General features: G+C 42.3%; 3 protein-coding genes across 3 annotated transcripts; all 3 read left to right on the forward strand.

The window, feature by feature from the left end:
- The first annotated feature begins 230 nt into the window (after nucleotides 1–230).
- Nucleotides 231–1,262, forward strand: LOC124124253. Its single transcript, XM_046487385.2, has one exon. It carries the CDS (start codon nucleotides 231–233, stop codon nucleotides 1,260–1,262), a length of 1,032 nt encoding a protein of 343 aa, XP_046343341.2.
- A 2,380-nt stretch (nucleotides 1,263–3,642) lies between these two features.
- On the forward strand, nucleotides 3,643–7,510 carry LOC124124255 (integrin alpha-D-like). The gene is made up of 2 exons (XM_046487387.1): nucleotides 3,643–3,973; nucleotides 7,360–7,510. The coding sequence occupies exons 1-2, from the start codon at nucleotides 3,649–3,651 to the stop codon at nucleotides 7,365–7,367; spliced, it is 333 nt and encodes a 110-aa protein (XP_046343343.1). The 5' UTR covers nucleotides 3,643–3,648; the 3' UTR covers nucleotides 7,368–7,510.
- A 2,383-nt stretch (nucleotides 7,511–9,893) lies between these two features.
- LOC125380021 (G8 domain-containing protein DDB_G0286311-like) lies at nucleotides 9,894–10,652 on the forward strand. Its single transcript, XM_048395993.1, has one exon. It carries the CDS (start codon nucleotides 9,894–9,896, stop codon nucleotides 10,650–10,652), a length of 759 nt encoding a protein of 252 aa, XP_048251950.1.
- The last annotated feature ends 5,199 nt before the right edge of the window (nucleotides 10,653–15,851 follow it).

Consider the following 15,851-nt stretch of genomic DNA (forward strand, 5'->3'; position numbering starts at 1 on the left):
TCAGTCAGATGACATTTTATCACTATGGCTGGTATCAGGAAAGTGGAGTATGTCATGTCACAGAAGGGTACTGTGCAGGTATTCCTAGATGGCTATCGTTATAACAAGAATGTTGTCAGACAGACATGCATTCACTGGAAGTGTGTAGACTCCACTTGTAAGGGCAGATGCACCACTGTAGGTGACTTCATCAGAAATGTCTCAGCAGTAGAGTAAGATTCATCAGTACCATGAGGAAGAGGGCCAGAGAAGAAACCATGTCGATGCGTACCCTGTACAACGGTGAGGTAGCTACAGAAGACCAGCCACAGCTGCTGCCATCGTTCCCATCCATGAGCTGTGCCTTGTACCGACACAGGCGGAAGAAAAACCCAGCACTCTCACAGACAAGAGCTGAAGTCCAACTTGAAGGAAACTGGACTGAAACAACAGACAGCCGCCCATTCCTGCTTTTCACTGATTGCGATGCCAACAAGATTGTTGTATTTTCTACCCATGACCAACTCCAAGCTTTGCAGTCTGCAGACACTGTATACATGGACGGAACATTTACATCTTGCCCAGATCTGTGGAACCAGGTATACATCATACATGCAAGAAGTCGTTCCTGTATGTGCCCACTTGTCTTCGCCCTCCTGCCTGACAGACAGACCACAACTTACACCAGACTGTTCAGCCGACTCAAAACAGAAGTCCAACAGAGATTCAACCGTCCCCTCGCTCCTGCCACCGTCCAGACGGATTTTGAGAAGGCTGCCATTCGTGCCGTCAACACAGAGTTCCCGAATGCCGACGTCAAAGGTTGTTTTTTTCATTATTGTCAGGCGATCTGGCGGAAGACACAGGATCTTGGATTAGCAGTACAGTACAAGGAAGATCCTGGATCAGAAGAGCTGCTGGACTTGCCCTCCTGCCCTTGCGTGATGTCCAGGACACCTGGTTGGATGCTAAGCAGGCAACTCCACCAGTTCCGAGAACTGAAGACTTCAATGACTATATGGTCATCAACTATATGGTCATCAATTGACGATGATGCTCGGTTTCAAATACCTCTCTTGAATCACCACCAGACAGCTGGCCCTCGCACCAACAACAATCTTGAGGGATTTCACCATGGCCTTAACAGAACCTTACACCACCGCCACCCGAATATCTACCGATTTGTAGAAGTGATTAAGAAGATTGAGTGTGCAGACAGGACAAACACAGTTAGACTTTGGTGCCGCCCCACCCAGCAGGAAGCGAGTTTACAGAGAGACTGAAAATCGCCTGAGACGTCTTAAGGACATGTTGACTCAAGGACAGGAAACCCCTATCGAGTTCCTTGATGCTGTTGGTCATCTTCTCAAACTTGGTTAAGAGACTTGAAATATAGTAGTTTTAGTGCTGTATGTGACAGAGTGAGGCCAGTTGTGACATTAAATTAGTGTGTGTACTATTTATTTATACCAGTGCTATATATAAGTTAATTATAAGTTGCCATTTTGTAAACATTTTTTCATAAGATGAAAGAAATGATGGTGCAGAAAAAAGACTAGCAATTAACATTATAACCGTGATGCAAATGCGTTACTTAATACAGTCCACAAAGAACAATATATAGGGCGCCTTTTTACTATTTATTCGTTATATGATATCAATAATTCATTTATGGATACTAAAGAATGAATTTATATCACACATTTGATTGTTTGTTATCATGAAATGTTTATTAATATGGAAAATCGGTTTTTAGATATCAATAACTGAATTCATTATCAAATGATGTACTTTATCATCTAAAAAATAAAATATGGTATTGTATATATAGCCTTCGTCTCCGTGAACTTTATGCCCATTTTTTAATAATTCGTGAAGATAGGTACAGTTTCGTAACATTTGCATATATAGTCATATTCAGATGATGTCTCATTGTAGTTTAATGCGATTTGAATATTATTATTTACTATCGTACTTACTTATTGTTTTAAATGAGACGTTTAAATTTAGATGTCACCACAAATTACAATTATTGCTTGTACGTTCACCACAATTGACAAATACTCTAAAATCTATGACTAGTAAACCATTAATGTACGTTGAAAAATATTATAATGTAAATGCCAAAATGATGTATCCAGGATCAAGTAGAAGATATATGGACAGCAGCGCTGGAAATTTATTCAACAGGCCCGTGAAAACAACACTGCTTTAGCTCAATGTTTACCACTCCTGGCGGCCATTATGCGACGGCCATCTTACACACAACCCCGTGCTCACGTCTACAGGTCTCTTCCTGTGGTACGGTAATTAGTAGAACCCTCTCCCTCAAGTGTATCCTCCAGGATATATTCTACTCTCATTAATTAAATGCTGCCCTTTCCCAGCGTCACGGCTATGGAGCTGAGACGAAGAGGCCCAACCATCATAAAGTAATTAGGGTCCAATAAAAACAATGCCCCACCAAACCTCATAAACATGATCACTGAAAGTCGTACTACAGACGCTTAATGTCAAATCACAAAAAAAGCATTTGAATAGCAATAACATGTAACAGGATCATGTATTCTCTTAACACCATCGCAAGACACCATGTAATCACATCTAAAAAGGAAACATCAGCAAGTACATATAATAAAATGTGTATTAACATTTTTCGTCAGGAAATCAAATAGTCATCTCCTTGTTACCAAGTCCAGGTTCAGGTAGACATGCCCATGGGTCCTCCTTTGGTCAAAAGTTTGTTCCCCCTCTAATGAGTGTGACACGCGTTGCACACGGGTATCACACGCGTGGCGTACGGGTTCCACACGGATGACCAACGGGGTGCACACGGGTTGCGTAACGCGTTGCCCATGCGTGTAAGGGGAATGAACTTCTAGGCAGTAGTGTACGTCTTACTCACACCTATTCATCTGTCTATATACATTGTCAACACGCTACATCAGCCATATACGGTGTACAACACCTTACTATACCTATATACAGTCAAACCTATTGTCCAGTGTGTAAGGACATTCAGAACCAGGCGACTAGGCGACCACTAATCCTAAGGAACCAGTGCCTTACATGTACAGTAAACTGTAAACACGCTTATAACGAACTGACCGATATAACGAACACATTTTTAGTCCCGGCCATTTGTTGTATATATGCTGCATATATGCTTATAACGAACTACGGTTATAACGAACTAAAATTAGTGGTCCCTTTGAGTTCGTTATAACCGTAGTTTACTGTAATGCCCGGCGTTAATTTCTAGATCTGCTCTAAAGGGACACAATGTTCGCCTAGGAATCATACTCCCAGTACCTGGTTCCACGAAGTGACCTTAACTCTATGACTGTCGTTTGTAAATCATAATAAATGAGAACTAAGACCGCCTTAGAGCTAAGATCGTTTTGTGAAACGGCGCCCTTGACTATGATTCCTTATCGGACATTTTGTCTTTTAAAGCAGACATTGATCTTTGATATATTGCGACACAAATTTTCTTAGCTTTACGACTGAAGCATGTAAGAATTACATAATTACGATCGACTTACAGCTAAGGTCGCTTTGTGGAGCGGACCCCTGGTCGCAAAATGTCACGGCTCAATGTCCGGAGTAAGACAGTGTAAATTAGTCATACCAGACTAAACATACCTTGACACCGGTGCTCTATCAGAAATGAAGGGGACAGACTTTTCCAGTCTGTTAAAGGACATGAGACGGTCGTCCTTCAACAAGAAGAAGGGCGGGCGGTACGACGCAAAGAAAGTGGCGGTGCTGATTGTTGACGGGAACCTGGAGCAGCCACTGAAGGCGCTGAGAGAGGCCCGACACGCCCGGGTGAGGGGGGTGGAGGTGTACGTGGCCCAGGTGGGCAATGGGATGCCACAGAAGGAGATGAAGATGATGTGTGATGCCCCCTCGCAGCAACACTTCTTCCAGGTGGAGAACTATGATGAGCTGAAGGGACTGCAGAACCAGCTGCTGGATATCCTCTGTGACGGTGAGTCCAGAAGCTACTTGGGGTTTCTGGGGTATGTGCGAAATGTAGGAGTGATCGAATAAACATATTTATAAATGGACGAACGAGTATGGTTTTATGCCGGATTAACCATAAAGGATTCATGGTAATGGATGCCATGGTTGTATAAGAAAGGTGCATGTCATTGGAACGTCGTATATAAACTAGAGTGTATGTCATTGGAGCAGTCGTATAAGAACTAGAGCGTATGACATTGGAGTGGTCGTATAAGAACTACAGTGTATGTCATTGAAGCGGTCGTGTAAGAACTAGAGTGTATGTCATTGAAGCGGTCGTATACGAACTACAGTGTATGTCATTGGAGTGGTCGTATAAGAACTAGAATGTATGTCATTGAAGCGGTCGTGTGAGAACTAGAGTGTAGGTCATTGAAGCGGACGTATAAGAACTAGAGTGTACGTCATTGAAGCGGTCGTGTAAGAACTAGAGTGTATGTCAGTGAAGCAGTCGTATACGAACTACAGTGTATGTCATTGGAGTGGTCGTATAAGAACTAGAATGTATGTCATTGAAGCGGTCGTGTGAGAACTAGAGTGTAGGTCATTGAAGCGGACGTATAAGAACTAGAGTGTACGTCATTGAAGCGGTCGTGTAAGAACTAGAGTGTATGTCAGTGAAGCAGTCGTATACGAACTACAGTGTATGTCATTGGAGTGGTCGTATAAGAACTAGAATGTATGTCATTGAAGCGGTCGTGTGAGAACTAGAGTGTAGGTCATTGAAGCGGACGTATAAGAACTAGAGTGTACGTCATTGAAGCGGTCGTGTAAGAACTAGAGTGTATGTCAGTGAAGCAGTCGTATACGAACTACAGTGTATGTCATTGGAGTGGTCGTATAAGAACTAGAATGTATGTCATTGAAGCGGTCGTGTGAGAACTAGAGTGTAGGTCATTGAAGCGGACGTATAAGAACTAGAGTGTACGTCATTGAAGCGGTCGTGTAAGAACTAGAGTGTATGTCAGTGAAGCAGTCGTATACGAACTACAGTGTATGTCATTGGAGTGGTCGTATAAGAACTAGAATGTATGTCATTGAAGCGGTCGTGTGAGAACTAGAGTGTAGGTCATTGAAGCGGACGTATAAGAACTAGAGTGTACGTCATTGAAGCGGTCGTGTAAGAACTAGAGTGTATGTCAGTGAAGCAGTCGTATACGAACTACAGTGTATGTCATTGGAGTGGTCGTATAAGAACTAGAATGTATGTCATTGAAGCGGTCGTGTGAGAACTAGAGTGTAGGTCATTGAAGCGGACGTATAAGAACTAGAGTGTACGTCATTGAAGCGGTCGTGTAAGAACTAGAGTGTATGTCAGTGAAGCAGTCGTATACGAACTACAGTGTATGTCATTGGAGTGGTCGTATAAGAACTAGAATGTATGTCATTGAAGCGGTCGTGTGAGAACTAGAGTGTAGGTCATTGAAGCGGACGTATAAGAACTAGAGTGTACGTCATTGAAGCGGTCGTGTAAGAACTAGAGTGTATGTCAGTGAAGCAGTCGTATACGAACTACAGTGTATGTCATTGGAGTGGTCGTATAAGAACTAGAATGTATGTCATTGAAGCGGTCGTGTGAGAACTAGAGTGTAGGTCATTGAAGCGGACGTATAAGAACTAGAGTGTACGTCATTGAAGCGGTCGTGTAAGAACTAGAGTGTATGTCAGTGAAGCAGTCGTATACGAACTACAGTGTATGTCATTGGAGTGGTCGTATAAGAACTAGAATGTATGTCATTGAAGCGGTCGTGTGAGAACTAGAGTGTAGGTCATTGAAGCGGACGTATAAGAACTAGAGTGTACGTCATTGAAGCGGTCGTGTAAGAACTAGAGTGTATGTCAGTGAAGCAGTCGTATACGAACTACAGTGTATGTCATTGGAGTGGTCGTATAAGAACTAGAATGTATGTCATTGAAGCGGTCGTGTGAGAACTAGAGTGTAGGTCATTGAAGCGGACGTATAAGAACTAGAGTGTACGTCATTGAAGCGGTCGTGTAAGAACTAGAGTGTATGTCAGTGAAGCAGTCGTATACGAACTACAGTGTATGTCATTGGAGTGGTCGTATAAGAACTAGAATGTATGTCATTGAAGCGGTCGTGTGAGAACTAGAGTGTAGGTCATTGAAGCGGACGTATAAGAACTAGAGTGTACGTCATTGAAGCGGTCGTGTAAGAACTAGAGTGTATGTCAGTGAAGCAGTCGTATACGAACTACAGTGTATGTCATTGGAGTGGTCGTATAAGAACTAGAATGTATGTCATTGAAGCGGTCGTGTGAGAACTAGAGTGTAGGTCATTGAAGCGGACGTATAAGAACTAGAGTGTACGTCATTGAAGCGGTCGTGTAAGAACTAGAGTGTATGTCAGTGAAGCAGTCGTATACGAACTACAGTGTATGTCATTGGAGTGGTCGTATAAGAACTAGAGTGTATGTCCTTGGAGTGGTTGTATTAGAACTAGAGTGTATGTCATTGAACGTGTCGTATAAGAACTAGAGTGTATGACAATGGAGTGGTCGTATAAAGACTAGAGTGTAAGTCATTGAAGCGGACGTGTAAGAACTAGAGTGTAAGTCATTGAAGCGGACGTGTAAGAACAAGGGTGTGGTCATTGAAGCGGTCGTATAAGAACTATGGTGTATGCCATTGAAGCGGTCGTATAAGTCATAGGTGTATGTCACTGGAGCGGTCGCATAAGAACTAGGGTGTGGTCATTGAAGCGGTCGTGTAAGAACTAGGGTGTATGTCACTGGAGCGGTCGTGTAAGAACTAGAGTGTATGTCTTTGAAGCGGTCGTATAAGCCATATGTGTATGTCACTGGAGCGGCCGTATAAGAACTAGGGTGTGGTCATTGAAGCGGTCGTATAAGAAGTATGGTGCATATCACTGGAGTGGTTGACAGGATATCCGTTAAGCGGTCTTACAAGTATTGATGAATGTAGGTGGAAGGGATGTGAAATGGCATGGGTGGATGTCGGAATTGTTTGTTAAGAATCTGGGTTGGTGCAGTGACTTGGACTGGAGTATGTAGAGGATCTTAAGAACAGGTGGATGACGGTGGATTAGTTGTATCAGCATTATCATGAATGGAGTTGAATATATGTGTGGTGATTGGTGAATGTGAAACGGACGTGAGAGTCAATCGACAGTTTGTTTTCGAATACATAATAACACAGATTCCATTTCTGAACTCCCTCACTCACTGTTCCAAATTTGAGTGCCAGATGTTAATTGTTAAAAGACAAGAAACAAAACCCGGTAAAATATGTTTTACCCCTTATATTTAGCGTTAATGTCTGTGTTGTACCAGTGATCATATGTCCACTAATGTGCTGATGCTTCCCTTACAGAATTATAGTGGCCGCATTTGACCTGTCCACCAAGTCCGGAGCACAGGGACCAGCCATGGCTAGAATGGACATTTAGCGCTCAGATATTCTAGGAAATCCAAAGAGTGGAAAATGAAAAAAAAACAGCTTCAATGGAGATTTCCAAATTCCAGTTCTGTTCACATTGTGATACTTCCGAGTCTGAGGTGGCTATCAAACACATCGACATGTGTGATAGGCTTGTACATTAACCATTAAACGTCCAAGTCTCTACGTTAGCGCTAAAAAGGGATGCCGTGCAATATAAGACTGTGCCGCAAGTCAGATAGTTCAGACCGTATGATTGGCTGCATCTGGTGGACTGACGGGAGAGATCTAACAGGCGCCTGCTCTCGGCCAATCAGCACAGAGAATATTGTGACTAGGCAACACTCATCCGGTGTGACCTTAGTCAATGAACCCGTACTGCTTCTGGCATATATCTAAGGGTCTTTTCAATGACCTTGAGTGAAAGGAGCGTAAATGTGTGAGTGAGTGCGAGTGCTGGTTCGTATGCTGATACTACATGCTGTTGATGCTTTCCTACTGCTGCATGCAGGTTTATTATGCTGCATGCAGATACTTTTTTCTCCTGCATGCAGATACTTTTTTTCTGCTGCATCTAGATGTTTTTTTTCTGCTGCACAGATGCGTTACTTGTTTGCAAATATGACTTATTACTTTCGTGACATTGGTCACAAAATTTGTAAATTGTTGAGGAAATGTATATACGTTGAGTAATGTGTATATATGTATATAACTGTAAATGTTAAAGTTAAATGTTCAGCTACAATAAACAATGTTGCTATCACGCAGTTATATTTCAAAAGTAAGTTTCGAGCAGAGACAAAATTAAATTAAATTACACTTATTTTGGTTTTGTGTAGTTTTTACTGACGATCGCTATTATCCACTTATAATGTGAAGCTGTGAACTGAGTCATAGTCAAGTGGGAAGATAGGGTCACATGCATCCGAAAGATGCACTTTTTAACTTACTTTTTAAAAATATCAAGCTGTCTAATAAATGAACTTTCATGTTTCCGTGGCGAAATATTGTTCCGTTATGTCTATTGGCGGCCATATTGGATTTCCGACTTTTCTTCTACCTTTTTAGTGTAATATGAACATGCGGAAATGCCCGAAAGTGTTACTTTCGGGATTAAAGTTGAATTTTAAACAAGATTGGTACCTTAAAACTCGAAAAACTTGAAAAAGTCAGTATATTTTACTTGCAAATATCTATCTACATATAAGGCAAAGTCATTTCCATGAAGTCTGGAGGGACAGTATTAAATCTACTTGAACGGATAGATATTTTCACGGATAACAAGCTATGAGTTTCATGAAGTCCCAGTAATAAAGAAACGATTATACTGCTTGTGTGAGCTTCACAAGCTGGGTGTTCGGTATGGTTCGTTTGCATCACAAAATCTTATCATGGCGCATAAGTTGTGCAATTTGGGCAATTCCCGAAATTCTTGCAGATGCAGATTTATAATCAATTGGCCACCATAGAAGCCATCCAAACTTCACTAAATACCTGGATCGCTTTGAGTGTAGTGTAACACCTAACATATCTGAGGTCTGATGAAATGGAGGTTTCTACATAGACAACGGTGTAAAACAAAAGCCTGTTTACCCAGAGGTTTTGAAACAATCGATGGCAGAATACATATCTTCTCAGTCAGCAACTCCCCTACCCTTACCCCTATTAGCCAATACAGTCAGCATTACACATTCTTCTAAGGTATCTCGTTTTGAAGACTGGAGGTATGAGGTTGATAGGTTGCTTGAGAGTAAGGAACACTCTACAGTAGTTGTCAGAAGTGCTATTTTAAAGTCTTTAAAGGGTTAGCATTGTCAATCTCATGTACATCCAAGTTCTCGGAGCTGTTGCCGAAAGTGTATAGCATCTTTGGTACTGTGCAGGAAAAGACTTCTCTCATTTGATAGCTTCTACAGTGCTTAACAGAGTATCAGTAATTGGAGATATAAAAATGGTGCTCTGTGTTCTGTTTTCTGGAACGCTCTACAGCTGCAGCAGGAGCTAAAAGATGCATCTAGTCATAAGTTTGACACTGTTAGGTCTGTGCAGCTGTGCGGCGTATTTGGGAGTCTCGTAGGACACAGGAACCAGGGTTGAAAGTTACCACTAAGTCAGCCGTTAGTGCCAAGGACGATGTTCAGTCATTATCAGAGTTAGGATGTATTGTACAGCAGCTGGTAGCACATGTCAATCTTTGTGGGACTACGCAACAACCTAGAATAGTCATGACTCATGTAGAGGACGATATGGGTATGACAGAGGTAGAGGTCACACAGGTCCAGTTCAAGGTCCGTAATGTGATGTGCAGGAAGTTAAACTCAGATTACAGATGCTATCATTGTGCACAATCTGGTCACCTTCAGAGAGGCTGTGGAGCGAACACTGATCACATGCGTGGCAGATGGTAGATGCGTTGGTAATCTAGTAAACAAACAAACTTTCGAACCATTTTCGAACTAAAGGGGAAAATGCGGGATCAAGTGAGAGAAGCCATGGTCGAGATTCTACAAGGGGAATCCCTTCAAGACATGGTGAAAAGTCAGATTAACACTGAGTTGCGACCTCTAAAACAGGGCTACCATCAGATGAAGAGGCAGCTGCATCATGTCTCAAGGTCACTCAAAGACTTCCCGGACGAGACGAGCGTATTCCACGAATCTGTTCTGAAAGAGGCACATGTTGGGAATCGAGAGAACTCAAGTGACGTCTGTGTCAGAGAAAAACAGAGACTGCGAATAGAACTACAGAAGTGTGATGTTTATACTGCTAATCTCAAGAGAGATAGTGAACGATTCATCGCATTTAATAAGACGAATCAGTCCCAAGTCTCACAACTGAAAACAAATCTTGCCGTGCGTTCTTCCCAAACAACTAAACATGTTGCCTCTACATCCAGGACCCCTGTGTTGACAACGCCAGTGACGACACCCAGGACACCTCTGCCGACAGCGCCAGTGAAGACACCTAGGTCACCTCTGTTGACAACGCCAGTGACGACACCAAGGTCACCTCTGTTGCCAACGCCAGTGACGACACATTGGTCACCTCTGTTGACAACGCCAGTGACGACACCAAGGTCACCTCTGTTGACAACGTCAGTGACGACACCCCGGCCACAGGTGGAGAAAAGTAGGATCCTGATTGCTCCACTCGGGTCACACACCCAGCATCAGTTCCTTCAACTCAACATTCACAGCAACTCACCTATACTGTCTATCAGTATCTGAACATGAAGAAGGTGTCAGCTGTTGCCTGTACAGCAAAGACTAAGAAACTTCTGATAGGATTTGACGACCCTCATAGGATAGTGTCATCTACCCTAGATACAAGTCACGTGACAGTACTTAGAGAAGGTGTACGAGCATCAGGCTTGGCAGTGGATGAAGCGAGAGACATCGTATTTATAGCCACATATAAACCACAATACTCAATCAGCCGTATGTCTACACAGGGCAAAGATTTTACTACCATCATTGACTTATCCAAGTACGGAGGCATTCCAAGGCAAATAACTCTTGACACAAGGAGAAGGAGGATATATGGGTGTAGTGGCGGGACAATGTTCATAGTAACATATGATGGTCAAGGTCTGGCAACATTAGCCACAGGAATTTACATGTTTGCTGTAACCCTAGATCAGACAGCTGGTGATTTGTATTATAACAATGAGAAGAAACTGATGAAGATGACCGTGTCCAATAATGTGAGTACAGAGGTGACCACACTGGACACTTATCCCTGGAACATGATACTGTACAGAGACACCATCTACTACAGTGGCTATAATCCTACTCTTGTAGGTGCCGTTAATGTGACATACAACACTGTAGCATACAGTCTCCAGTCAATAAGAATGCGACGGGTTTATTATTTACTTCTGTGTTTGATTCATTAAATAACATAATGGATTTCTAGAAGAATTTGGAAAATACTAGATTCTGATTGGTCAGTGAGATGTTTTAAATCACAATAACCATCTCTGATTGAAACAGCTGATTAGACTATCACATTACAGCGAAAGCATATATTCAGAAGCATAACTTCTCTCGAAATAATTTTGAAATAATGATATGTACAGGTATAGGTTATTATTATAGGTTATACAGAATGTTGGGTTATTCAAAGCATGTGTTGCGATGGAAATCGACGGATAGGTACAACAGTGTACTTGAACTTTGGGGCCTTCCTATATCCGACGTCATATTTGCGTCACAATATGACGTTATAATAATGACGCGCTGTGTCGAACTAACCCTTGCTTGTTTCATCTTCAGCTTGTTTGTTTGTTTGTTGTTTAACGCCGCACTCAGCAATATTCAAGCTATATGACAGCGGTCTGTAAATAATCGAATCTGGACCAGACAACCCAGTGATTGACATCATGAGCATCGACCTACGCAATTGGGATATGATGACATGCATTAACCAAGTCAGCGAGCCTGACCACCCGATCCCGTTAGTCGCCTCTTACGACATGCAAAGTCGCTTTTCCCGGCAAGCATGGGTCCCTGAAGGTTTCGTTTCATCTTGAGGTGCGCCAACTTTATGTTAGCTTATGTAGCAGCTATGCTAAACACTTCCGATGTCAGGAACATGTTGGACAGAAGTAGAAACATGTCAAACAACAATGTTTGAGCACAAACAGCGCCATACTTGGCTTATAGGCTGGTGTCGATGTTTCCTTAATTGTCTATTTGTCCAATATTTCTTCTTCTTTTTTAAATACTGATCACGTGTTTAAATTATATATATTCTAGTTAGGCATTAAATCTGTGTTTATTGTCATGTATTATCTAAATACCAGTGTGTAATGTATATTTACTTGTACCATTTATTTTCTCTGCAAATAAACGTGTTTAATGATATTTCCCACCTTATTAAACGCCCTTAGACATTTACTTCAACGATGTCTACAACAATCCAACGCTCATGCTATTTAAGGGGCGGTCGGGTAGCCTTGTGGTTAAAGCGTTCGCTCGTCACGCCGAACACCCGGGTTCGATTCCCGACATGGGTTCAATGTGTGAAGCCCATTTCAGGTGTCCCCCGCCGTGATATTGCTGGAATACTGCTAAAAGCGGCGTAAAACCATACTCACTCACTCACTCGTGCTATTTACGATCATGTGAAATAAATATGTCAAAAAGTGATTAACGATTTTATGGTTAAAAAAGTACTCTCTTGAGTATATCACAGTGAAAGATATTTTGAATAGCTATTTATTAATTTCAGCACTTACAAACAGATCTACTGGATATTTGAAACAAGGAAAGATCTACATTAATCCACTGCTCCTCACAGTGCCAGTATCTCTCTGACCAACAACAAAAAATACCGTTTGCTTGTTTGTTGTTTAACGCCGCACTCAGCAAATATTCCATCTGTATGACGGCGGTCTGTAAATAATCGAGCCTGGACCAGACAATCCAGTGATTGACATCATGAGCATCGATCTATGCAATTGGGATATGATGACATGCATCAACCAAGTCAGCGAGCCTGACCACCTGATCCGTTAGTCTCTTACGACAAACATGGGCTGCTGTAGAACAATTCTAACCGTTGAGTGAATTGGGTGCCGCGTTATACAACAAAAATACAAAGCAAAACACGGGAGCATACATCCATGTTAACGCACGCACACACACACACACACACACACACACACACACACACACACACACACACACACACACATTATTCAAGCATAAGTTAACAGCATAAGTTTATATTGTTGCACTGACTCATACTATTCATTCACGTGATGCATTCACAAAATGGAAAGCAACCTTGCAATTGACTTGCCTATGCATGTGTTTGGGTGCCACAGGGTGGGGTAGGAAACTCTCACCTTTTCGCGAACACCTGGTATCATTACTATTTGATAGTGATTCATAAATACATGATTATGATATAGTCGGAATCGTACTGTAGACTTTTGAAGAGATTTCGTATGACTATGGAAATAGTTTTGTTGATTTTATTTAACTGGCTGGTTAAGAAACTTCTAAATGCCTAGCACAGCCGTCCTGGTCAAGGGGTTACTCTCACATTGAATCAAGATCAATAAGGCTGAGAATGTTATGTTCGGCAGTAGTTACTGATGCTCTGGAATGAATTTGTTTTAAAACAACTCGTGTCGGTACACTCGAATCCGTTCATCGCTGTGGCTGAGATGAAAACGAGACTCGACAGTGAATAGAACTTGATCCCACTGCATGGCCGTCCAGCAGTAGACGCTGTCTGCACCAGTGTAGACGTGCTTGACGGTGGTTTCTGTCAAAATGGGACGTCTGGCGGGTCTTCTGACGACAACCCCCTTCACATCTGAGGCGGCGACGTACGGTTTGCGAAGATATTCGCCGAAGGCCAGGGATGCTTCTTGCAGTCACTGTTGCTGGCTGGCATCAATTTCGTAGATGTGTTATTCGAATCCAGTTGTCTTGTCGATTTTTGGTTACGAGGATGGTCTCTGACTGTATTCGTCTGTTGCCAACGTTGCCATAAACCCCAAATGGTGTTACTGTGGACGTTAAATTGTCTTGCAAGATCACGTTGACTCGATCCTGCTTCAAGCATACCAATGGCTCGCAGACGCTCATTTTCGGACATGCGTGGCATTTCGTCATGTTGAATTATTATTGCGTAATTTTGTTGTTTTTCTGAGTGGTTGTTGTCAGCACGTTGCTAAACAATACATATGGAATCCCGTTAACGCACATGTTTGTATACCCACTATTTGGTCGTGAAATGCATGGGGTTTGCATAAAAGTCAACTTTTGCATGGAATGCATGCTTTTCTGTAGCAGATGCGTAATTGTGACTTGATTCCATACATGTACTGCAATATTGAAAACCAAACTTGACTTGTTACACTAAAATATTGGTGTCACAGGAACTTTTGTTGTTGAGTATATTTGAAGCCAATTTTTCGTGTCCCTCGCTGTGATATTGCTTGAATATTGCAAAAGGCAGCGTAAAACCATATGCGTGCGTGCGTGCGTGCGTGCGTGCGTGTGGCTGGATACCCTCTCAGACACATTAGACTGACTCGGAGCCCAAAAGACCTTGTTTTACCTCCTCAATCCCGAGCGCCAGACAGGGTAACAACAAGTACAATCATTTAACGTGTTTTGGTATGACGCGTCCGGGGACAGCTGGTCTGTTATTATGATCTTGTATAGTTAGGACAACATGATGTCAGGTATGGTGTGTTGACCATACTGACCACTGACCCTTGTCTTGCATCTGGTTATGTGTGAACATGTCTCCCTGTGTCACGCCCATTGTGTTAACATGTCTCCCTGTGTCACGCCCATTGTGTTAACATGTCTCCCTGTGTCACGCCCATTGTGTTAACATGTCTCCATGTGTCACGCCCATTGTGTTAACATGTCTCCCTGTGTCACGCCCATTGTGTTAACATGTCTCCATGTGTCACGCCCATTGTGTTAACATGTCTCCATGTGTCACGCCCATTGTGTTAACATGTCTCCCTGTGTCACGCCCATTGTGTTAACATGTCTCCATGTGTCACGCCGATTGTGTTAACATGTCTCTTTGTGTCACACTAAGATTGACGCAGCTGATAAGACGGCGTTGTTACAACAGAAGCTTATGTAGACAGAATAGTACTTCTTTCTCAATTAGTATCGGTAGCAAGTATTCAATAATGATATTTGCAAATGTAGGAGGTTACGTAATGCAAAATTGGCGTTACTAAAATACCTAAAAACGTAAAGGAAATCGCAGAGACAACATATACTGTGACGACATCGTTTGTGCCACAATGAGCAGGGTGACATCGTTAAAGTAGTATGTAGCTTGGACCTAGCTTGCACGGTTGACGTTGATTTGGGGGATGACCACTTAATGTGTGTTTTATTCTAAAGGGAGTACAATAACCGTAAAATACATTGTTTGCGTATATGCTGTGACAAACTTAAATCACCAAAGAAAGAGGTGTATGCACATGCTGCATCAGTACATAGTGAAAGCACTGTGTTCTTTACACACAGGAGATTACGACCGAGGGTGACCCGCAACACTGATCACGTCGTGATAACCTAGTAAATGTCTACTTGTACCTTACGCCAACCAATCAGTAGCAGAACACGTCGTGTCATAACGACGGGTACACGTACACATCTCTCTAACGGAGAAGCGCGACTGAAAGGATATTACCCTGTTCGAAAGATGGCAGAGTCGAAATGCCTTTCCTGGTTGCTGACATGTACCTCCCTAATCTGTTTTTGTAACTGTCAGGACAGTGTTGTGTCTGTCATAAACAGATTGGACCAGTTTGAGGAGGAACTGCTTGATAACAAGGTGGATACACTCCGTATGGAGAAAAGGATACTAAATATCATAGATGGCGCAAAAACATCATTGAGAGCTGAATTAAAGGAAAACATACAGGATCAAGT

This window comes from Haliotis rufescens, unplaced genomic scaffold (genome assembly GCF_023055435.1).
Source record: "Haliotis rufescens isolate VD_foot unplaced genomic scaffold, xgHalRufe1.0.p SCAF_15, whole genome shotgun sequence".
NCBI lineage: Eukaryota > Metazoa > Mollusca > Gastropoda > Lepetellida > Haliotidae > Haliotis > Haliotis rufescens.

Bases quoted from the DNA above. Each gene is read 5' to 3' on its own strand.
- LOC124124253 (XM_046487385.2), top strand. From the start codon at position 231: ATGAGGAAGAGGGCCAGAGAAGAAACCATGTCGATGCGTACCCTGTAC.
- LOC124124255 (XM_046487387.1), top strand. From the start codon at position 3,649: ATGAAGGGGACAGACTTTTCCAGTCTGTTAAAGGACATGAGACGGTCG.
- LOC125380021 (XM_048395993.1), top strand. From the start codon at position 9,894: ATGCGGGATCAAGTGAGAGAAGCCATGGTCGAGATTCTACAAGGGGAA.